This window comes from Amblyomma mixtum, chromosome 6 (assembly GCF_055824585.1).
Source record: "Amblyomma mixtum isolate Tamu chromosome 6, ASM5582458v1, whole genome shotgun sequence".
NCBI lineage: Eukaryota > Metazoa > Arthropoda > Arachnida > Ixodida > Ixodidae > Amblyomma > Amblyomma mixtum.
This window is the reverse complement of record NC_143017.1, coordinates 151,493,863-151,516,704: the sequence shown is the minus strand read 5'-3', so window position 1 is coordinate 151,516,704 and position 22,842 is coordinate 151,493,863. Positions and strand designations below refer to the sequence as shown.

General features: G+C 42.7%; 1 protein-coding gene across 3 annotated transcripts; it reads left to right on the top strand.

Moving 5' to 3' along the window:
* Nucleotides 1-110: 110 nt before the first annotated feature.
* Lasp (LIM and SH3 domain protein Lasp) lies at nucleotides 111-14,727 on the top strand. 3 transcript variants are annotated; one of them, XM_089549661.1, is made up of 9 exons: nucleotides 111-354; nucleotides 997-1,091; nucleotides 4,206-4,290; nucleotides 6,205-6,403; nucleotides 7,571-7,609; nucleotides 8,233-8,382; nucleotides 10,764-10,880; nucleotides 11,226-11,281; nucleotides 12,371-14,727. In XM_089549661.1, the coding sequence occupies exons 1-9, from the start codon at nucleotides 283-285 to the stop codon at nucleotides 12,545-12,547; spliced, it is 990 nt and encodes a 329-aa protein (XP_089405787.1). In that variant the 5' UTR covers nucleotides 111-282; the 3' UTR covers nucleotides 12,548-14,727. The 3 variants fall into 3 exon arrangements, with proteins under 3 accessions (XP_089405787.1, XP_089405786.1, XP_089405788.1); XM_089549660.1 differs by having other exon boundaries at nucleotides 8,218-8,382; XM_089549662.1 differs by lacking the exon at nucleotides 8,233-8,382.
* The last annotated feature ends 8,115 nt before the right edge of the window (nucleotides 14,728-22,842 follow it).

Below are 22,842 nucleotides of genomic sequence, written 5' to 3'. Positions count from 1 at the left end.
GCATAAAATTGCTGTTTGCTTAAAGCAAAATTTACTTTTAAATAGATTGTTTTGGTGCATTAAAACTATAACATCACTTTTTTTTTCCGTTTCTTGTGTTGACATTTTTTGAAGACCTGCATGTTTTAGAAGACATTTTTTCAGTCACTTTTTTTCGGTTGTGAGTGCTTGTGATTCCCCGACTCTCACTCTAGTGTTCTGGACGTTTTTGGAAAAGTTCCACGGAAAAAATCTGGATTACTTGGTTTTCCCGTGATTCAGTACGTGTCTCTGCGGCGGACGATGAGCTCCAAAAAGTGTGCGCGTTGTGAAAAGACGGTGTATCCGCTTGAAGAGCTGAAATGTTTGGACAAGGTAAGCCCCTTCTTTAGTGTTCTCGATATCATCTAGAAAACTGCTGATTTGGAACCGAGGCAAGGCTGTGCTTTTTTTTAATCCCCGCGTTCCGGTTGACACCGTGGCTGCATAAGCTGCCGCGCCTGATATCCTGTTGAGCTAATCCGGATCTTGCGGTCTGGTCTGACACTACTCCTCTTCCAAGACGGGCGAAGTTTTGTGCGAACGACCCGTAACCTCTCTAATCGTTCTCATCACTGACACAGGCTTCCTGTGGTGATATATCCACGACACAGTTTTTCACTGCCCGCTTGAAACACGTTTCTTTAACCGCTGAATGGTTCCGCGAAGTTGTCACTTCTAAATTAGGGCATTATGACTGCTTGCGGTTCACGTTACTAAAGCAAGGTCGGCGGGGCCGTCTCTGACGCGTTCGTGCGCTCTTCAGAGGCGCCCCCAATCTTCTTGGGTGAAAGGAGTTCGCTTCGCGAGGCGGGCTTCGGTCGCACGCCCTTCCTTAGCTGTGTGCGAATTCACTGCGCCAGCTGTGTTGCAGTCGCGCTTTCAAAATGCGGGTGTGGCCAGGCCGCGATGCGGGCGCAAAAGCAGCAGCATTTCTCAACATGCGACGTGTGTGTGTGTTTTGATGCTTTCTGACAGATATGGCACAAAGGTTGCTTCAAGTGTCAAGAATGCGGCATGACGCTAAACATGAAAACGTACAAGGGATTCAACAAGCTTCCTTATTGCAGCGCGTAAGTATGCGGCTTCCTTATGCACCGGCTTTGCGAGGCCGGTGCTTTCTCGTGAGTGCGTTGCCTTGTAACGCACGTGTATACCTGGTGGGGGGAAAGAAAACATCAGCTGCAGACTTCCGGAACGATGTGCGTGACGGCTGATAACGAAGACTCGTGTGTCTGACTCGTTCGCGACATCGATAAGCAGAAACTTTCAGCTGAAAGTAGACAGTGTCGCCGTGCGAGTTTTTTTCTTTCTCTCTGTTGCGCACTTTGCAAACTAGTGCGAATGTTACCGTTGTGTTTTCATGCACGACTTGTGCAAGCTGAAGGTTGTGTTAAAAGTATAAGTCTCCCTGATTCGATTCAGCAGTCTAATTGTCATCAAACGGAGTTGACTGGTTTGTTATTTGTAACTTCTTTTTTTTTTTCAGTTTTATTTTGCGTGTTGGAAGTTTTGTATGATTAAATATAGTGGTGTGCCGTTGTCGATCCAATATGGCTTGCTTCTAATGATGGCAATCGTAAATAAAGCTTTAGAATTCGGCTGTAATGCATGAGACTTAGTTGCCTGTGTTTAATACAAGCATGTCATAAAACAGTGGGTCTTTATATAGGGCACTGGGAAGTGCTGAGGTAGATGATTAAAATTACTGGTTTTAATATAACATTCATTGTATTTTTTAAATGGATGGATGCTAAGTTTGCTGTTTTTCGGTGGACTATAAAGTCACATTCCCTTAATTCTTTCCTCATCGTGCACATTTCTCTGAAATATTTCTTGATTTGTGAACTGAGAAATGGGGTGCGCATATTATCTTGTTTATGGGGTACTAACCAAGAATGCTAAGACAAGAAGAGCTTCATTTATATGCCACTGGTCCCTGTCTTGGTCATCTGTTGAATAAATTCTTTTCTTCATTCTCGGGCAATGACGTCAGGACGTTTAAAAGAAGACCCTTCTCTAAGATGGTCCTAATGTACAGTTCCGTTATAGCCTGCCATTGTCATTTTGGCACCAGTATTTGGTGGCCGCTCTAAGCCAGGGCAGGGGTACATTAAAATGTTAGCGTTCACATAATAAGCAGAAATGGAACTGCATCTGACTTTGATAGCTTGTGTTCTTGAAAGGCAGCTTCGGGATGACAAGCCTGCCCTGCAGAGCATCTTCACAACCAGTTATAAATTTGTTGAGCGGAAAGCCATGTTCGGGAGAGTTTGCACATGATAAATATAAGCTTGTCTTTTGGGGCTTTAAGATAGCACTTGGCGATAGCTGTTGTGGACCGACATCTTGAGCTGCGAACTCGAGCAAATGGCAGACCACTTCTGTTGTAACAGGGATATTATGGCTGAAAAGCTAACCCACACTTATTGGTTTTGCAGTGAACTATTCGTTCCATGCACTTTTGTGGTGGACATAGCCAGCGCAGTTTTTCACTTGCTGCTACGTTAACTGTTGTAGTTTTGGCATGTTGTCAGGTTTTTCGGGGTAGCCGTGGTTAGCCCGAGATTTGCTGTTCGTGCTTAGTGCGCTGCACAGTGGTGTCAGTAGTGTGAGCGGTACCTGGTGCAGTGGCCCAGCACTTCGCCCTTCCCTGCCCACACTGACACTTAGCCTCTTGGCCCGTTTTTACATGGACCATTCTCTGCATGATACAGGAGAGAATTGAGTAAAACATCGCACAAACCAAAACTGCTGAGTTAAAACATATATATATATTTATCCCCGCTAGAAGGCGGCGAAAAAGAATGCTTGGTATTTCTAGGAACAAAAGAGAAAGAAATGAGAGCTCTAATGGAGAATCTGAGAGAGAGCATATTGTCAAATGGATTAACATCGGACTGACTCTGTGATGAGCAACAGGCATGATTAGCAGGTAATAAATGAGAGCATTAAATTAGGGGTGTGCGAATATCAAATTTTTCGAATACGAATCGAATACGAATACTTGGTTCCGAATATCGAATCGAATATCGAATAATCAAGGACAGACGCATTTAACCACTACAAAACATTTATTTCAGCACCCAAGAACATCACAGTTCAACTATCAGTGATGAAATGAGCACAAAAGGTGTGTGTGGCTGCACAAAAAGTATCAAAGTCTCGAACATTGTTCTTAGAAGAGTGGAAATATCAGAGAAGATGGCTAGCACACAGCATTGATCAAGGCTAGCTTGCCATAAGCACAAAAGCGCGTTGCTGGGATGAACATAAAAGGTTGTCGTGAAGGAAAACCGGCTGCTGCACATGGTCAGCCAGAAGTAGTTCCCTTCTAGCTGAAATGACTTCTCCAGCCACAGAAAATGCCCTCTCAATTGGCACTGAACTGGCTCGTATTGCGAGGTATGTCGTGCACAGCTCTGACTATACCAGCTTCGCAGGTATAGCCACAAAGCTCACCAGTGCAGTCAGCCACTGCATGGCCCAACGTTACGAATTGCTCTGGGCGCCGTCATGTTGTTATGTCTCTGTCGATAGGACTTGCGGACCAAAATGAACGCCGGTGCTCGCAATAGATATTCGGCCAGATACGAATATTCGCGTCGTGTCGAATATTCGAAGCAACACGAATACTTGGATTTCGAATCGAATACGAATACAAAAAATATAATATTCGAATTATATTCGAAAATTTCGAATATTCGCACACCCCTACATTAAATGTAATGACTATTCTGTCAATATGCTTACCAATATTCTTCACAAGGAAATTTCATTTTTGTCTCCACCTGCAACAGTGCAACATATTAAAAATGAAGGCTCGATTGACAAGTGCACCGTCCCAACCCACTTATCAGCCCCCCCACCCCCCCCCCCCTCCACCCTTAATGAAACCACTTGCACTTCACACCACAGAAGTGCAAATGCATGACGTTTAGGGCAGTTGACTAGTGTACTTGGCTTTGCAATGCTACATGCCACCCAAATTGTGAAGTGGTAATGCACATCGCGAGGTTTGCATGACTGTTCATGTAACGTACCCCTGAGAGCTAGCCATGACATGGCAGCACTTGTCCATAACCCGAGACACATGGTGCTGCACATGGCACTGCATGGCAACTGGTGCACTAGGTCCCATTGGTTTTTCAGTTTTGTCTTGGTTTGTTATGTCTTGCGTCTTGCAGTCACTGTCCACAGGCCAAACACACCACAGTGGCAGACACGCCAGAGGCCAAGCGGCTTGCAGAAAACACCCGCATTCAGAGCCAGGTGAGTTCCCGAAGCCTGCCTGTGCATATTTTTAACTGAGAATTGTTCTCTGTCGGCAATGTGTTAACTTACTGTCTATCTGTTGCTTAGCTGCTCCGTGGTTTCTGAGTAAGTATTGTGCGGTGCATGCTGTTACTGTCCAAAAACGGGCATCTCATTTTTTGCACCTTTTGAGTTACTGTTACGTGGCGAGGTTAAGCATGGACTCGTCTTGCTCAGCTGTTTCGTTTGATTTATTTTTTCTTTCTGCCTCACTTTGTATTGTGCTTGAGAGCATATTGTATTTTGTGGCTTTGCTGTAATGGTTAAAAAATAAATATTCACTCAACCTACAGTTGAAATTTTCCACCGTGGCTGCTAATTTTACTAAGTATTTGAGCTGAACCCAGGGTGAAGTCATTTGAAGTCTGCAAGCTTCGTGAGAATCCTAGTGTTGTCTAAAGGGATTACAACCTCAACCTATTAGTGTTTCCTTTTTCAGTGCAGTTTAGTAATGGGGCCCCCATAATGTTTCCGCTTATCTTGGCACGGAAAGCAGATTTTTAGCTAAGAGGTCCACATTTGAATGCACAAATTCATATTTCATAGCAGAGCAATTGAACTTGTTGAGTTGGGCACGACTTTACGAAACCATGCTTCATTGTGTCGATAGCAGAGCAGTTGAACTTGTTGAGTTAGACATGACTTCACGAAATCATTTTCTTGGCCATTGTTGCAGGACAACACCTCTGTAGCCTTTCCTTTTGCCACTTTAGTGATTTTTTTGCTTTTAGCTGTAGTGCTCGTGCATCACTTTATATCACTTTATATAAAAAAAAAAGCTCGGACAGGACGCATCATGCTACAAAATTTATTTCTTAAAAGCAACTTCCGAGGCACGGGCAGTGAATTTGCCTGTTTCAAAATTAGCATCACTACAGGCAGTCGTAGTGGGAACTGTCACAGACTGTTGACATTTGCACTGTATTCGCTCTTAGAGAATGCCTTGTTAATACTGGTGATGACCAGCTGTGGGGAGTTCAGTTGCAATGTAGAAGTTGGTTGTCATCTAAAGCTGAGTTGAGAAAAGAGAAATACGTGGAAGCACAGTAGTTCTGTTCTGCCTAGTGTTGTGAAAAGGAGATGATTATGTCGAGAGTAAAGGTTCGGTAATGGTTGTTGGAGGCCCTCTGCCTCTCCTGGTGTTGTAATGCTGAGTGTTGCTTGTAGGAGGTAGGGTGTGAGGCGAAAAAATGTGCACGCAGTGTTCTCATCGAGCAGTGCAAAATGTGCCCTCACTGAGTGTTACGCTCACGAAGTGAGCACACTTTCATAAGCACTATGCCAGAGCACATTAGTCCTGGTATTGCTGGTACATTCATTCGCAAGGAACGCAAAGAATTATCAGGAGTTTTTTGAAATCTGCATATTTGACACTTTATCCATAAACTCACTTTATTTTGGGTTTTGGGAATTCTTTAAGAATGAACTGATAAGGTAGGTATTTATTCGTAAAGCTTTAGCTGGCAGGTTCTGCACCTGCAGTCATTGTTAGCAGCTTAGGCAACTTGAAAAAAGAAAGTTGTGAGCAGCCATCACACCCTTAAACCTGCCAGGATGAGTTGGTGCTAACATAAAATTCCAATAGCATGTCCGTTGCATGTCATGCGGCAGCTGTACACTGTAATTTCATCCCTGCCCATCTTCTGAACAGTATCTCCTGGTATCATTTTATTTCTTGGCGTGCTCTGTGCTGGCATGATGTTTTTGTGTAGTGCAGCCCACAGATAAAAGTCATACATGATTTTTTTTTTTCATCTTTTGCTGTTGCTTGCTTTTGCTAGTGCGGGCCTTTATTGTGCTATAAGCAGTAAAGGCCAACACCTTGGAGCGTTGTTGTAAAGCTGGCATATTTAATGGAATTATGATGCTCAGGTTAAGTACCATGAAGACTTTGAGAAGCTGAAGGGAAAGGTGACGCAAGTAGCGGACGACCCAGAGACGATGCGCATCCGCCAGACGTCCAAGATCATCAGCAACGTGGCCTATCATGGCGAGCTGGAGCGAAAGAACCTCATGGAGCAACGTCGGGGTCTGCTGCCACCCGAGCGCAACGGCCACAGTGACTATCAGGGTGTGCTGCCTCTTTGTGCATCCACAGCCGGCGTGTGCAGCGTGCATGTTCACTCTCTCGTTAATTACTTCAGCTCTCAAAAGGTCTCTTTGTGCAGCTGTGTGCTCTGTGAAGTTCATTAGAGGTGCCAGGACGAGTGGTTGAAGTAATAAATTTCCTGTAAGGCAGCGAAAAAGTAAATGAAGTAAGTGTTCCACCTAGTGAACTGGAAAACCGGATGTGTGCATCACCAGGATCATAGAAGTGGATGCTTACTCACACTGATGACAGTGATCGTGTACGCAGACAGTCTTGTGAGCATTATATGCTCGCAAATAAAATATTGAGCTGGGGGTGCCATATGGTTCGATAGTTTTTCTTGGCTGTTGGTGCCTTCTGAGACTCTAAAATGATCAAGTGTTTTGAGATAGTTTTTGGTTCAGGTGTGGTCAGCAGGAATCAACGAGTGAGTTGCCAAGAAAATCTGGAACCTTAGCACAGAAGAGCAGAAAGAGACAGTTAATTATGAAAACTTAGAAAAGCTGTTGAGGGGGTAATGTTTTAGCGTATCTTTGTTTATTAGCATTATTTAAAGCCTACAGCCGTGGCACTCGGGAAAATTGTCACTTTTAGCGAGTGATTTGTGAATTACATAAGAAAAAAACCTTTGTGGCTCTCGCTTCAGTGCAGTCTCAACTTGAAGTGACTTTTTGCAAACTTGCTTCTCTGGGCCCAAAATCTCTTTGTCCGCATGCATAGCGTTGTTATGTGTGTTCATCAGCTGTGAATGCAAATCAGAACTGTAACATGTTTTAACAACTTTTGGTGAAAGTGTTGCAGTAGTTGGGGATACATGCAACATATTTGACAACTGAATCAATTTTTCTGGCTTTAAATGTTCAGGGCCATTTTTAACATTTTCAATAAGTGAAAAAATATACCTGAACCTAAATATCTTCAGTATTTAAATTTGTCCTCACCCGAGGCTACCAAAGTCATCTTTTAAAACAGTTCTAAGTTGCAGCTGTAGAAGCTTTAAGCTGCTGTGGTGTTCCTCTAAACAGGAGCAGTCTGTGCAAAACTGCCCATGCCAAGCATTTATGCCTGTGCATGCTCACTGCAACTAGATGTCCTATGATTTCATGTAGTGCTCGGTAACATGTTATTTCCACTTTTATATTTTTGCAGCTCCAGAACCAGAGCCTGCTGCTGACAGTGCTCTGTTTCGTGAGTATTGCTGTTTACTGAAGTTTTCTTGATTGTTTTGCATGGCATTTCATGTCTCATAGTTGTGTGGTAGGGTACTGACCCCATTCTTTTGCTCCCTATGGGCTGCCATTGCACTTTTAGATTGACTTGGTCTGCATAAGGCAAGGCCTTTCTGTGCAAACATGGCTGCTTCAAAAGCTTAGTTTTGTTGGCTGTACAACTGCTGTCCAAGTTACGTGCGTGCATATGCGATGCTTAGGTGTGTCTGGTACATTTGCATGCTGCGATTTCCAACTTGATAACAACTTGCTAGGAGAATTGCAAGTGTAGGTGCTGTGGGCCGTCATCTCGAGTACGTCCTACTAACCCCTGGTGACAGCTTTGATTTGTTTCCCTCCCTTCGTTGTAGGTTTCTGTCTGTGTGTGTGTTTGTGCGTGTGCATATGTGCTTGCACACATCCGTGCATGGATGTGGCCTTGCTACATTGGGAGAACATCCCCTTGCCTCTCTCTGTGTTGTCCTTTCCGTTAAGCAGTCTGACGTCGCTCACTGGGTCCTTGTGTGTGTTTTCCCCTAGACCTCAATGTGCATGTGTGCGTGTGTGCACTCCTTCCCACCTTTCCAGCACTCTTCCTTCCAGTACGTCCTCCTCCTCCCTCTAACGAGGAGCGGCCCAGCAGAACACACTCGAGTCGGGCGGCCGCAGAGCACGATATCCCCGCCAATAACAACTCCCCCTACAGCTCCAAGCTGCAGTCCACTGTTATCTACACATCTGAGGAAGGACCAGGTACCCCCCCTTCCTCTTCCTACTGTACTCCCACTGCCCACCCCATGCCAACTGTCCTTTCCCTGTGTGCTCATCCAGAAGGACCTTTGCCAGGGTCAGGACATAGCTTGGTGCTAATTTTTGTACTGCTGACAGGACTGCGTACTTAAAGCTTGAGTCAGGCGTCTCAAACATGCAGGCCTCATGCGTCCCACTGTTCCGAAAGATTTAAGCATATTTGCTGGAAAGAATGTCATTCATTCCCATCTTTTTTGACTCTCTGAGGACCTGTAGCAGTAAATAACAATTCATTGATGTCCTGCCCAACCTTTTTGTGTCAGCAGTTAGCTTTTCGTGAGGGGGGCCTAGAAACATTGAGTACAATGGTGAAAAAAAAACGGGGTGGGGGGGGGGGGGGTGACGCAAAAAAAGAAAAATATTAAATTTAGTCTGTGAGTTCACTTCATTGTTACCCCGCCGCGGTGACTCAGTAGTTACGGCGCTCGGCTGCTGACCCGAAAGACGTGGGTTCGATCCTGCCGTGGAGGCCGAATTTTGATAAAGGCGAAATTCTAGAGGCCCATGTACTGTGCGATGTCAGTACACGTTAAAGAACCCCCAGGTGGTCGAAATTTCCGGAGCCCTTTCAATACGGCCTCCCTCATAGCCTGAGTTGCTTTGGGACGTTAAGAACCAATAAACCAAACCAAAACAACTTCATTGTTGGAGCTTTTTAGCTTATTTGCTTTGGTTTATTGCACTTCAGTTTGCCATTGCATATTTGCATTCACTTTTACTCTTTGGCCTTGCACCTTGCCTTCTTTCATCTCTCCCCATTTTGACGATTGGCCTGTGGGAGACATAAGTTTGTCAATGCGACCTGTTGGTGATCTGAGTTGAGACACCTGGCTCGAGTTGTAGAGGGAAGTAGTTGGCTAGTTTCTATGCAGTGAAATGCTTGAAGTATGTAGAGAGGGGTGCACCCAAATAGGCAGTACTCAAGACGGGTTCTTTATCTTTTTCTTGGGAAATGCATGGATACAAGCGATGGGCATCAGTGATATTAAAAATTGTTCACTTAGCGTGTTTGCATACTGAAACGAGAGCATGTGATCTGTTTTATGAAAAGGTGATGTCACGTTCCGCATTATGAAAATAATTTTGAAAGTGATAGTCGTAGCTTAGTCAGTCAGTCCTTGCCTTTTGGGGGGGGGAAGGGGGGAAGGGGGGGGGGGAGGGAAATGAAAAATTCTCCCATAATCATCCAGATTAGCCTGCCTGAATTCTTTACATTGAGTTACCGCAGTGTTTCTGCTTGCTACCTTGCACTGAACCAGGGAAACTGTGTGCTCATGCTGAATAGGCAGTCATGCTTAGATGCATATAAGTTCTGCTACTTGGGCAGAAATTTTCTGGCACTTAGTTGTGTGAGTTACACTAATTTACTTCGTTTGTTTACGTGCTGTTAGTATGCTTGTGATTTTTATCCAACTTACTGGTGGCTTACAGAGCATGCACAGGACAGCATTTTGCTTAATGTAACTCGTTCACCTCTGTCATCTGGTTTCAACATTGTGACAAATATGTGTGCCAAACAAAGGATTTGCTAAAAAAAAATGTGTGTTGCACATGTACGGGTACGGTACTTGCACTACACATGTACTCACCCTTCCAGTTTAAGGTGAAATGATGATTTGTGCTGTGTGCGCATGTGGCAGTAATAAAGGTTTTGACTAATTGATGTGAACTGTGAAGACTGCCACTAGCCCTCATGCAAGACTCATGGGATTGCAAATGCATGCGCTTCCAAGTTTGTCAAATGGATAAAGAAAAAGGCTAAATAACTGTCACTTAACTGGCATGTATTTGATGTTACATCTAAAGTGAAACTGTGATTTCAAGCAAGTATGCTTCCGCAAGTTACGGCTGTGCTATAAAAAGTTAAGCATAATCCTACCTCATAAGAATGCCCACCGAATTTATTGTTGCTGTTTTGTTGCACAGCTGTCACCAGGCAGGCGTCATAGTGGCAAATTTAAAATGAAAACTCCTAACTATAAAACTGAATTGCTGGCAAGCCATACACTTCACATACAGTAAGCAGATTTTGAAATCTGCTTTGGTGTCCATTTTGTTGCCAGAATTTGCAGCGAATTGCACATTGCCTCTTTTTACTCTTTGCTCATTATTTAATGAAAGTTCTTGCATAATTGTTCAATTAATGACGTTTTTTTCTGTTCACCTGTATGAGACATTTTGTAGGTTTTCAGCAGTTAAAAATATTGTGTGGCTTTTCATGCTTGTCAACAAATACTCATAAATATGGGAAATGGAATCTGTTCGGTGCAGCCAGTGTGAAGCAGTGTCAAGTTCACACGCATCTTTTTTCCCTTTCGTTTCAGTGCAAACTCAGCCAGTGCGGAAGGTAGGATCGATTGCAGATTACGATCCACTTAATGACAACTATGGATCTTCTGCCGTTGGCTATAACGCACCACAGACTCAGCACTATTACAGAGGTGAGTGTGGCATCCACACTCATCCACACTACAGCACCGTAATTGGCATTTTGTCAAACTAGTGTGGTGCGGCATTGTAGAGGATTTCCAAAGTGAGATTTTTATTGTTTGGTAAAGGAGGCTTGCTGCATTTTTGTTGTTCTATTGATTGATTTCAGTAATGGACTCGTAGATACAGTGAAGAGTTGTGCAGAAGGTTTGTACATGCAAATGAGGGCTGCACTTTAAATGGGTGATGAAACCGAGGAAAAATAGAATGGACGGACTTGATATGGGATGTGGTGGAGTGCTTCTTGTGATGTCCAGTTCTGCGCAGTTTACTATGCAAGGTTCCTTCAATTCCAGAACCCGCCCATGCCACGCAGCGTGTGATGCCCCCTCAGACTCAAGTGCCAAGCGGGGTAAGTCAAGCACTATTAGAAGCCAGCATGCAGCCCTGCATGTAGCTGAAATCGCAAAACTTTCAGGCTGCATGGCTACACTAGCTCAGTCGTGAGGTTCTTGTGTACCTTCTTTTTGTGCACAGCTGTTGGCTTGCTGATTAACGTCCTGAACTTAGTTGAGGTCTTTTTCCAATTTCCCACTGGCTTCAGGGGCTCCATTGTTGCCCCACTGACAAGCCGAGCCCTGTAGAGGCTTCAAGATCACACTATTGTCATCAGTCTTGTTTTTATTCTTCCTCTCTCCTGCAGCTTGGCTTTTTTCAGCTGCACAAGTGTACCATGCATGAACACACCTTCACTTCTGCCACAGGCAATACGCTAGTGGTGCTTAGGCCTGGCCATGTCAGAAACCTGTGCTGCATTACTTGCATCAGGCGGGCATGAAGGTGCATGGTGCACCTTCATGCCTGCATGTCTGGCAGATTTGGACACTTGTAGTCAAATATTGGATTGTGTTGAGACAGTTTGGTATATCCGTTCGCTAACACCGCAGTGCATGGGTGTCTAAGATGGCAGTAAACACAGGCACCATTACTGGTTGGTGCCATTGAAGTGAGCACAGTTACGTTTTTTCAAGTTGGAGGGGGGGGGGGGGGGGGGGAACCAGCAGAAAGAAAAAAAGAAACCTGAGATCAGAACTGCAGAGCAACGGTACCAAGCCAACACAATGGCCTGCACTTTTTGTTTTTGTTTTGCTTAACATATTCTGCTCTTGAAAGAAAGAATAGATAGGAAGACCTGGATTCCAAGTTTTCGAGGTTTGTTCAGGCCTTTTCATGTGTGTGTAAAGTCAACAGTAATAGAAGTAAATATTCAGGCTTGCTTGCTTGCTTGTGTATGTGTGTGCATGTGTAGTGAGAGTGAGAGGACAAAAAAAAGCTCTGTGTTTTGTTATGGTTGTTTTATTTGTTCAACTTTGTTGACAGCAAAGGATTACCCAGACTTTGTGTCCTCCTGTTTCAGTGACATTGGCTGACACTTTTTTCTCTCATCATTATTGGTTTTAATTTGTGTATTTTCGTTATTTTCCTTTACTTTTTTTTGCAGCGAACCTTTCGGGCAATGTACGACTATGTGGCCCAGGATGTGGATGAAGTGAGCTTTCTAGATGGTGATATGATTGTGAGCTGTGTGCCCATCGACGAAGGCTGGATGACCGGCACAGTACAGCGCACAGGGCTTACAGGGATGCTGCCCGCAAACTATGTTGAACCTGCCAACTGAGCCCACTGCCTCTTACACTTTTCCCTTTACGTCGTAAGCTTTGCAGGCTTTCTTGTGCCGTCCTAGATTCTATGCATTTTCTTCCCTTTCTTGCCCTTAGAAGCAGTGGAGTAGAGAGATGGCTTATGTATGGACCTCCAGGAGCAATGTTAAGGCAGTCATACTCTCACATTTTCTACTTTTCAGCTGTGCAGATATCTTAGCGCAGACAGTTTCGGTTGCCTGCATTGATGGGTGTAACATTTCATTCTAATTTGTTGTCAGCGTGCAAAATATTTATGACCTAATGTTTGCTGCACCTGATGTGCCCATTCAGACAGTTGGTCTCTGTTGAAGCTGTTGGCGGATGCAGTAAGCAGCAACTCCCATCTTCTGGTATTACTGTAGCCCTTGATTTCCCTATATTTTATTTATCTATAGTGCCCAATAACTTTTTACATGCTATACATATTGAGGAGAGCAGAACGTGTTTGGTACCATCTGAAAGGCTCAAAATGTACAGGCCATCAGTGGCACTTGTTTAAGGGCTCCTTTTTCTTCACTGATCCGTACACTTATGTTTTTGTGGACGCTGTTGTGAAAGGTGTGGTGCATTTCATGAGCCGCGGATATGCATTTAGCATATGAACCTGCAAAGAAGTTTTGAATTCCAATATATTCATCTGTCCACATTGGGTCTACATTTCATGCTTGTGGTCACTGTTTAGGTGTGTTTTTCTTATATGTGTAAAGTTAGCTTGTCACCTCTGAATTACTCAACATTCGGTGACGGCATAGTTCTCAATGAGCCTTAAAATTCTCACTTTATTTCCCCTTGCCTTTTTTTTTTTTCCTGGGCCTGGGTTTTAGCATGGACATCTGTCACCATGGCTTGCATAACTTGTGGAATAGCAACAGTGCCGAACTCTGTGTTTTTTGTCCAAATTGTTTTCACATGTGAACATTCTACTGACCTGGTGTTTTATTTGTCATGCTGAAATTCTTTGTATCGCACATACTTTTTTGTTAGTCACAGTATAAGCACCAGTCCTGTTTATGGCTCTGTATTGTGTGTTGTCCAAAATGTGCAATGTATTTGTGAGAAATGTATTCTTGGCTCACTCAAAGTATTAGCTTCCAAAAGCATCATAGCTGAGAAAGGCTGTGAAAGTTGCTTGACATTGTTACTGGAGCTAGTGCTAGTAGATACTCCAGCATTGAGCTACATTTGCACAGCTAACCTCTGCAGCTGCGTTTAGGCATCCTAATACTGTGCATTTGGGCTGCATGTTGGCTATTCTGCAGGGTTTATTTGAACACAACTTAGAGTACTAAGAAAAGGGATCGGAATAGTGTGGTATAACTGCATACAGCAAAGTGTGTGCTTTACATTTGAGTGTGACGGCATTGAAGCATATTTGTTGCTCAGGGTTGTTTAGAAGCTGTGTGCCTTCCATGCTTTTGTTCTGTTGTGGTGTTAGTGCCTTTCTCTTCAGACTCGGATCTTGTGCGACACGTTTGTCTGCCCCAGTGGCAATGTTAACTTGTGTGCCCAAAAAAAGTGTTCACGCTAACGTTGCAAGTGCGCGAGAGTGCACTGTAGGTTGCGCTATCTAAACACGCAGAGTTATGAACTAGGGTTCACACTAACACCTTTTCAGGCATATACTCGTAAGGGAGATTGCCTTGGCTTTCCCTGATGGCTATTTATTGCCCTATGCTGTTGCAGTTTCGTGTTTTATTAGCCTGGCTTACGTGTTCTAGACCTTGCGTGCATTTTACTGCACATAGTGCTCAAAGCATTGCTTTGTGCTGTTTGTATTGTACCTTTTGCGAAGCACAAATTATTTTATGTTCTGTCCTACTGGAGTGTGCTGTCCGCTAAATTTTAGAACAAAAGCTTTGAGCTTGTGGTTTCTTTTTCTGGTGTTGCCCATGATATTTACCTCCCATGCGTAGAGACTGAGGTATATGACTGTGTGTACAAAGTGTGATTCATATGCTATTAACAGATGCAACACTCAGCATTATGTGCCTTCCTGTGGTCTGACAGTGCCAGATGGGTATTCATGCTTCGATATATCCAGTTTTACATGCACTCTTTGTCTTCACACTAGAGCGTTTTGTATGTTACGTTTCTTTGGCTGGTGTAGAGCATAGCTTTTTTTTTTCTTGAAAATAAAGCTTTTTAATACAGATTACATTGTGTATCTTTGGCATCGCATGATTGCAATTTTTTTAGATAATTTTGTCTGCATCCTTCTCTCTCTCTCTCTTTTTTTTTCAGGCCTTGCACTGAAACTGTGTTGTTTTCTTTTGCAACTTTTGGCAGCATTGCTCAGTTAGTCTGCCTGGAAATCAAAATATACGGGTGCCCACAGAAGTTTTTGGAACACTGAAATCACAAAGTAGCTTCATTGCTTGGCAGTCCAAGGGTATGCTGTGCACGCCTCCATTCATAGTGTGCCCGTTGATGTTGAGTCATGCCTCCAAGCATTGAGCAAATTCAAATTTTGATGTGTGTTGTGAGTTTTGAAAACACCTGTTAGTGCTTTGGCCTTGTGGACAACTGCCATGGGTGGTCGTTGGTGTAGTTAGGTACAACTCAAGAACAAAGCAGCATATGCCCCTCAAAGTAGGCCCTCCAGCCAAATGTGTCTGTCGTTTTTCACGACACAACGGTTAATCTGATTAGGCCATGGTTGCTCCCCATTCACCTGCCACCCCCTGTGATTTCACGCGAGCAGGTCCAAGGGTATCTGTCAAGGGGGAGGATCGGTCGACATGATTGGCTGGAGGGCCTACTTTGAGGGGCATATGCTGCTTCGTTCTTTAGTTGTATCCGATTATAGTGGTGGTTGCCGAGTATGCACTGGAACGTAGAGTCTGGTTAAGGCATTTTCCTGTCCAGTGCAGAAGTGGGACAAGACAGAGGGTCTCGTTCTAATTGTATGCTTCTCACTTAAAGGGACTATGTAATAAATTGAGAATACGTAAAGCAGACGAGAGATGGGCATTTCATCACTCGTCACCCCAGCGCAAAAATTTTTGAGCTAGCATCAATAATAACAAAGATATAGACAATTAAAAATTACGCTTCTCCTCTCCCCCCTCAATTCGTGTACATGGGGCACTAGAAAGAAATGAAGGAAACAGCACTGGGGCTAGGTCCAGCCCATGAATACGTCATTCGCTGACATTCGGTTTACGACTTCCGGTTGTCACACCTAGCACCCCAGCAGCAGTGTTGGAAGTGTCTCTTCGGTCTCTCTTTGCCTTCCTGGATTATCACGAGTGGCTCCGGAACTTTCGGCAGAAAGAGGCGGCAGAGGTAAATTGAAACCATATGCGCGAAGGCAATGCCCTGTCTCGCGCTTGCCCGAGGGGGCTGCGCGGCGGCATGAGCAGACGATTTTCATGGCTACCGGAATTTGTGCCCGTGATGTCGTGGCTGCTGTGGCTTCAGCGACTGACAGCGTGTGGTGGCCTGCCGATGCCATGGGACTAGTGACGTCTATTTTCACGATTTTAGTTTCAAAGTCGGTCACTACGAGGACACCAATCTGCCCGTGAATTTTAAAAAACAATTTTAAAAATTCATAATAAATTGCTGGCTCAATTCCGAAGACTCATACCTGGTGTGAATGCTTCTTAGCATCATTTCTAAGCATTGAAAACGTTTAAAAGCAACTTTCAATTTGTTGCATAGCACCTTTGATGCCTCAAAATGTACAAGCTTGGGATGTATGGAATTGTGAGGTAAGTCGAGGGTAATTATTGTGACCACAAGCTTCTCTTAAGATTTTAAGGCTTCACCATTATCATTTAATTCACAACATGGGAGCGTTAATTGAATGTTACGGGGTTCTCATCACGTGACCTGGCTGGTTTAACCTTTTAGCTCCAAAGTCTACATTTAGTCAATGTTGCCGCAGAAGACAGCTGCCTTCCTGCTGTTCAGCCTACCGTCCATAGCCCTGTAGAAAGCTTTGCTCTGCATTTAATAACTGAACGTGAGATTTACACCACATTTATGAATCTAAAGAATAGCAAAGCCCTGGATATAGATAACTTAGAGATTATGCCCGTAAAACAAGTTTTGCAGCTTATTGTCCCTGTACTCGCATACAAATTCAACTTTTTCTTAGAAAAAGATTTCCTACTGCCATGAAGAGGCCTAGGGTATCCATCATATATAAAAGCGGGGATAAAAATGATGCGAGAAACTACAGACCAATATCTGTAATACCTGTTTTTTCAAAGGGTTTGGAAAAGATATCTTTGCGATTAACCAAGTTTTTGGACATTCGTAACTTGTTCTCAGATAACCAGTTTGGATTTCGAAAGGAACGATCAACCAAATCTGCACTTCCATCACTTAAAGAGTTTGTGTTGCAAAATATTGATCAAAAACTCCTTACACTTTGTCTCTTTGTTGACTACAGCAAGGCTTTCGATTCTCTTGATCATAACATTTTAATATTTAAGCTCTCACATTATGGCATTCGTGGTAAATCTCTTAAATTACTTCGGTCATACTTAAAAAATAGGACTCGGTGTGTTCACCTTGGCAAACATAAATCTTCACCTTTACCAATATTAACTGGTGTACCACAAGGTAGCATTTTGGGCCCATTACTTTTCATTATCTATATAAACGATATTGCCCATATTGATGGGTGGGGGGCTAAATTTATTGTGTACGAAGATGACAGTAGCATTTTGCTATCAGGCAGTGATGTTAATACTTTATATCAAAGGGTAATAGCATTCTTGATAAATTAATCTTTTGGTCTCGATCAAATAAGCTGAAAATCAACCCCTAAAAAACCAAAGCAGTTATTTTTCACACCAAAAATAAGTTAGTTACAATTGAACAAGATATCCGCTGCGAAGGCCAAATAATTGAGGTTGTTGAAAAAATCAAGATACTTGGCATAGCATTTAGTTCTCATCTTATGTGGGACTCTCGCATAGATAACCTCTGCAAAAAGCTTTCAACAGTTACAGGGGCATTATCACGTTGCCGTTCATTTCTACCAACAGAAATAAAACTTCAAGTCTACAATGCCTTGTTTGCCTCCTACACTAATTATTGCAATTTAGTTTGGTTGACTACATCAAGAAATGTCCAGAGGATATACGTATTGCAGAAAAAAAACATTCGTAACGTCGCCAATATAAATTTCCTGTCGTCAACAGCAGAATATTTTCAGTGCTGCAACGTAATTAGTATCAAACGTGCTTACGAGTTTCACGTCCCTACGATCATTTTATTTAGTAATGGATTCTTTCAGGCAGTTCCTTATGTCGTTAGCCTCTTTAGAACTCAATAAAAACACTCATACACGGAACACTGATATATGGTGCATACCTCGTTTCCGCTCAAATTATAAAGTGCAAACTCTTCAGCATAATCTTCCAGACATCCTAAATAAATACAAACACATAACCAATCCTACACTGAAACAGTTACTTGACCAATTCTTGTCCACATAGGTGCACCTTTCTTTACAAATGATATCAGAACGTGCACAAGTGTACTCATTTTAGCTATAATTATATAATGTAGGTTTCGAGATTGTGTGTATTTGTGTTGCCTTTTTTTTCCTCGAAATATTACCAGTTAACTGTTTGATGGAGAGTTTGTTCATGCTACTTGTTGCTTAGGCTTGAGGTCTTTTATTTTTGTATGGCACATAATTGTATTCTAAAACATTATGTGTAAATTTCCTTTGAAGTTATAATCGATACTTTGTCAATACTGTTTCTGGTGTGAACTTTTAAAATGTAATTCTTGTTGATGTATATTTTGTTACTTTGCTATTATCCATGTTTTTAGTCATTTATTGTGTGTAAAACATTTTATTTTTCTTTAATACATCATCAAGTCATCACCTACTGCCTCGTTGGTGGTTTTGTAGGCCTTTGTCCAGCTGTCAAGAACAGCTTTTTGCCTATAAACCCGCCAGAATCTTTCTGGAAAATGAATTGCAAAGACAGGCAAGTCACATACAAATACCATTTTATACACGATGTATTTTGCTAAGTCTACATTTACGAAAGCTAATTGGTATTAACTATTTATTTGGCATTATTGGCAAATAAATAGTGGCATTATTGGCAAATTAGCATTATTTATTTATTTATTCAAATTACTCACAGGCTCCTTTACATTGGAGCATTGTGTGAGTGGGGCAGTACATAGAAATTAGAGAACAGTGCAAAAAAAAAAAACGACTGAAGAGAAATGCTATACAATAGTTAGCAAGAGGCACAGAGTAGAATACAAATAAAGTAATACAATACACAATAATTAGATAAGTTTCAAAATGTGGCAACATGGAAATGGAACACGATTTGACAATGAGGCTAAAAAGTGCACAAGTTAGTTCACACTAAGCATCTATAAAAGAGATTTTTTGCAAGAACATAGAGAACTGAGACATTAGGCGAGGATTGCGGTTATTTTATCACAAAACATAGCAGGATTTCTGGTATTAGTAGCATTGTCAGGAAGGCTGTTCTAATGGTTTATGGCACGTGGGAGAGCAGACATGTTGAATGCTTTTGTATGACCAAAAATACGCGTAAAGCTGCTATGATTATGGAGGCGATGAGATGTGCAACATGGCCGTGACAAAGGTAATGTGTGACTGTTAAAACTGAAAACCATTTTATGGAATAAGCGAAGAAGTGCTACTGCACGACATGATTTTAAAGACTCAAGTGATAGCGATAACTTGATCTTAGTGACACTGGAATGCCGGTTATAATCGCGAGCGATGAAGCATGCAGCACGGTTCTGTATAGATTCGAAATTACGTGTTAGATACGCTTGCTGAGGTGACCAGATGGGTGATGCAAATTCTAGTTGTGGGCGGACAAACGTCTGGTAGGCTAGTTTTCGAGTGTCAGATGGTGCACCATGAAGATTACGCTTTAAGTATCCAAGGGTTCGTGAAGCCTTAGCTGTAATTTTATTAATGTGTGTCGACCAGGAAAGGTTTTGATTTAGGTGAATGCCGAGATATTTATATGAAGACGCTTTTGTCACATGATTACTGCTGAGCGAGTAGGTGAAAGAAGAGTTTGAAAGTTTAAGGCTGAAAGTCATTAATTTACACTTATCAGTGTTGACCACATTAGCCACATGGAACACCAGTTTGTTATATGGTCTAGATCTTTCTGTAAAGCGATATGATCGGTTGGATTAGAAATTTTGCGGTAAATAATACAGTCGTCAGCAAGCAAACGGATGTTAGAGATAATGTCGGTTGGCAGATAGTTAATATATATTAAAAATAGTAACGGGCCCAGGACACTGCCCTGGGGAACACCGGATGATACTTCAGAGAGAGAGGATCAGCAATTATTTATACTGGTAAATTGTTTGCAAAATGAGAGGAAATTTCTAATCCACAATAGCGTTAATGAGTCGATATTTAAAGCAGAGAATTTGGCAATTAAACGACAATGTGCTACCCGATCAAATGCCTTAGAAAAGTCGATGAAAATAGTTTGGTTTGGTTTATGGGGTTTAACGTCCCAAAGCGACTAAGGCTATGAGAGATGCCGTAGTGGAGGGCTCCGGAAATTTCGACCACCTGGGGTTCTTTAACGTGCACTGACATCGCACAGTACACGGTCCTCTAGAATTTCTCCTCCAAAGAAATTCTAGCCGCCGCGGCCGGGATCGAACCCGCGTCTTTCGGGCCAGCAGCCGAGCACCATGAACGCTGAGCCACCGCGGCGGCCCGATGAAAATACAATCAGTCTGTTGGTTATCATTCATGTTAGAACTTCGTGCGTAAATTCCATGAGTTGTGTATCGCATGACAGTCCTTTTCTAAAACAGTGCTGATGAGGGTAAAAAAAGCAGTTTTGTTCGAGATGCTGCGCAACATTTGAAGCAATGATATGTTCTAGAAGCTTACATGCAATACTGGTTGAAGATATATATGTGTCGGTAGTTACTGATGTTACTTCTGTCTCCAGATTTGATCACGGGGATGACTTTGCCTATTTTCCAATCAAACGGAAGTTCACCTGTAGATAAAGACTGCTGAAAAATGTGATACAAGATTAAGCTGCTCGAGTTTATAGTGAGTTTAAGAATTTTGGCGTTGATTCTGTCAACACCAGAGCTAGTGGACATTTTAAGGCTTTTGGTTAGTGACGTGATCCCTTCAACAGTTAATTCAATAGGGGTCATACATGTGTAGTCGACTTCGGCAATGGCAGGAATGTTAGAAAGATCTTCATGGGTGAACACTGAAGTAAAATAATTGTTAAAGATAGTCGCACTTTCTTCGTCAGTAATGAAATTTCCGGCATTGTCCTGTAGAGCGATTTGGGCATGAATTTTGGCTGGGGATATTGTACGGCAGAATTTTTTAGGGTTGTTGCGCATAAGGGATTGAAGATAATGATAATAAAATTTGTCTCGCTTTGCGAATGGCACGGCAGTATTGTTTTTTGCAGTCTTTCTGTTGCAGTTTCAGAGAGGGGGATCCAGATTTTTTCATTGCTTTAAATAAGCGCTTCTTTTTATTCTTAACTGTGCAAAGTGACCTATGATATCATGGCTTAGAAATGTTGACCCGAAATGAAATTTGTGGTACGTGAGCAACCATTAATGACAGCAACTTTTCTTTAAATAAGGTCCAGTTTTCATTGACGGTACGGGAAGAGAAAGTGGAAAGGTACGAGGAGCAAAATTCTTGCAGACCAATGTTAAGGGCATTGCAATCAGCTTTTTTTATGGTTGAAGATGAGCTTAGACGTGAGATGCCGCATATGTGATACTAACTGCAAAATTAAGAATCAGATGGTCACTGAATCCCTCACTAGTAGAGACGGTGCTTGAATTGTCGGGGCATGAAGTCAAAACAAGGTCAAGAATATTCGTTCCGCGTGTAGGTTGGTTTACTAACTGAGTTAGCGAAAAATCTAAAGTTAAGTCGATGAAGTCTTTAGAACAGCGAGAGTCAGAGGTGAGGTTAGACCAGTCAATGTCCGGGAAATTGAAGTCCCTCATCAGAAATATATTAGCTTTAGGAAACTTGGTCCTTATGGCACTGAGGTTATCGCGCAACTGGGATATGAAAGCAGCGGAGCTATCTGGTGGTCTGTAACATGCACCTATTATTGAATTAACGAAAGATGACGTAATGCAGATCCATATAATCTCAAGGGGACTGGGTAAATTAACAAGATGAGATGCTATACGCTTCCTGACGGCTATTAGGACACCTCCTCCCCTTTTCTTTTCTCTATCTTTGCGGAAGATTAGGTACTCGTTGGTATTGGGCAGTACCTCTGTGTCAGAAATATCAGGATTAAGCCACGCTTCAGTTAATGCTAAAACGTCACACTCACTGTTCTCCAGGTATGAACATAGTTCAACGCGTTTGGGTAGCAAACTACGCATATTAGTGCATGATAAATGTAATCGTGATGGCATGTGTTTATGACATGTAGAGTTTGAATGATCGCTTGTACCAGCTATCTTTTGCCGTGTGAGCTATCTTGTAGATCGAATGACACTCCCAGATGCAGCATCAAATATGAAGGTGGCGTCACCGATGTGCAGTTTGTCTACGCTAAGCTTATATGTGGCGTTCTGTGACTTCGCAAAGTCAAGTAGGTGTTTCCTTGATATTCGTGTTTTTAACGAAAAATCTTCTCGTACAGCATAATTTGTATTCTTGAATTTGGGCCTCTTTTCCAGAACGTGCTGTTTGTCTTTGAAAAGTGCAAATTTTACAATAACAGGTCTGCATTTGCCTTCCTGCACAGTAAAAAAAAACCATTGGAACCAATTGGATTTCCAATGGGTTCCAATTGGTTTCAATTGGACGAGTTCAGTTTCCAATTGGTTCTAATTGGTTTGGTTTATTGGTTTATTGGGGTTTAACGTCCCAAAGCAACTGAGGCTATGAGGGACGCCGTAGTGAAGGGCTCCGGAAATTTCGACCACCTGGGGTTCTTTAATGTGCACTGACATCGCACAGCACACGGGCCTCTAGAATTTCGCCTTCATCGAAATTCAGCCGCCGCGGCCGGGATCGAACCCGCGTCTTTCGGGCCAGCAGCCGAGTGCCGTAGCCACTGAGCCACCGCGGCGGGGCTAGGTTCTAATTAGAATGGTGTTCCAATTGGATGGTCCAAATGGACTATCCAATTGAACCATTTGGGTTTCCAATTGGTTCCAATTGGAATGGTGTTCCAATTGGATGGTCCAAATGGACTATCCAATTGGACCATTTGGGTTTCCAATTGGTGAGCCCAACTGCTCTTACCTATTGCATCCA

Bases quoted from the DNA above. Each gene is read 5' to 3' on its own strand.
- Lasp (XM_089549660.1), top strand. From the start codon at position 283: ATGAGCTCCAAAAAGTGTGCGCGTTGTGAAAAGACGGTGTATCCGCTT. The intron at 355-996 runs GTAAGCCCCTTC...GCTTTCTGACAG, and splicing joins AGCTGAAATGTTTGGACAAG to ATATGGCACAAAGGTTGCTT. The intron at 1,092-4,205 runs GTAAGTATGCGG...TGCGTCTTGCAG, and splicing joins AAGCTTCCTTATTGCAGCGC to TCACTGTCCACAGGCCAAAC.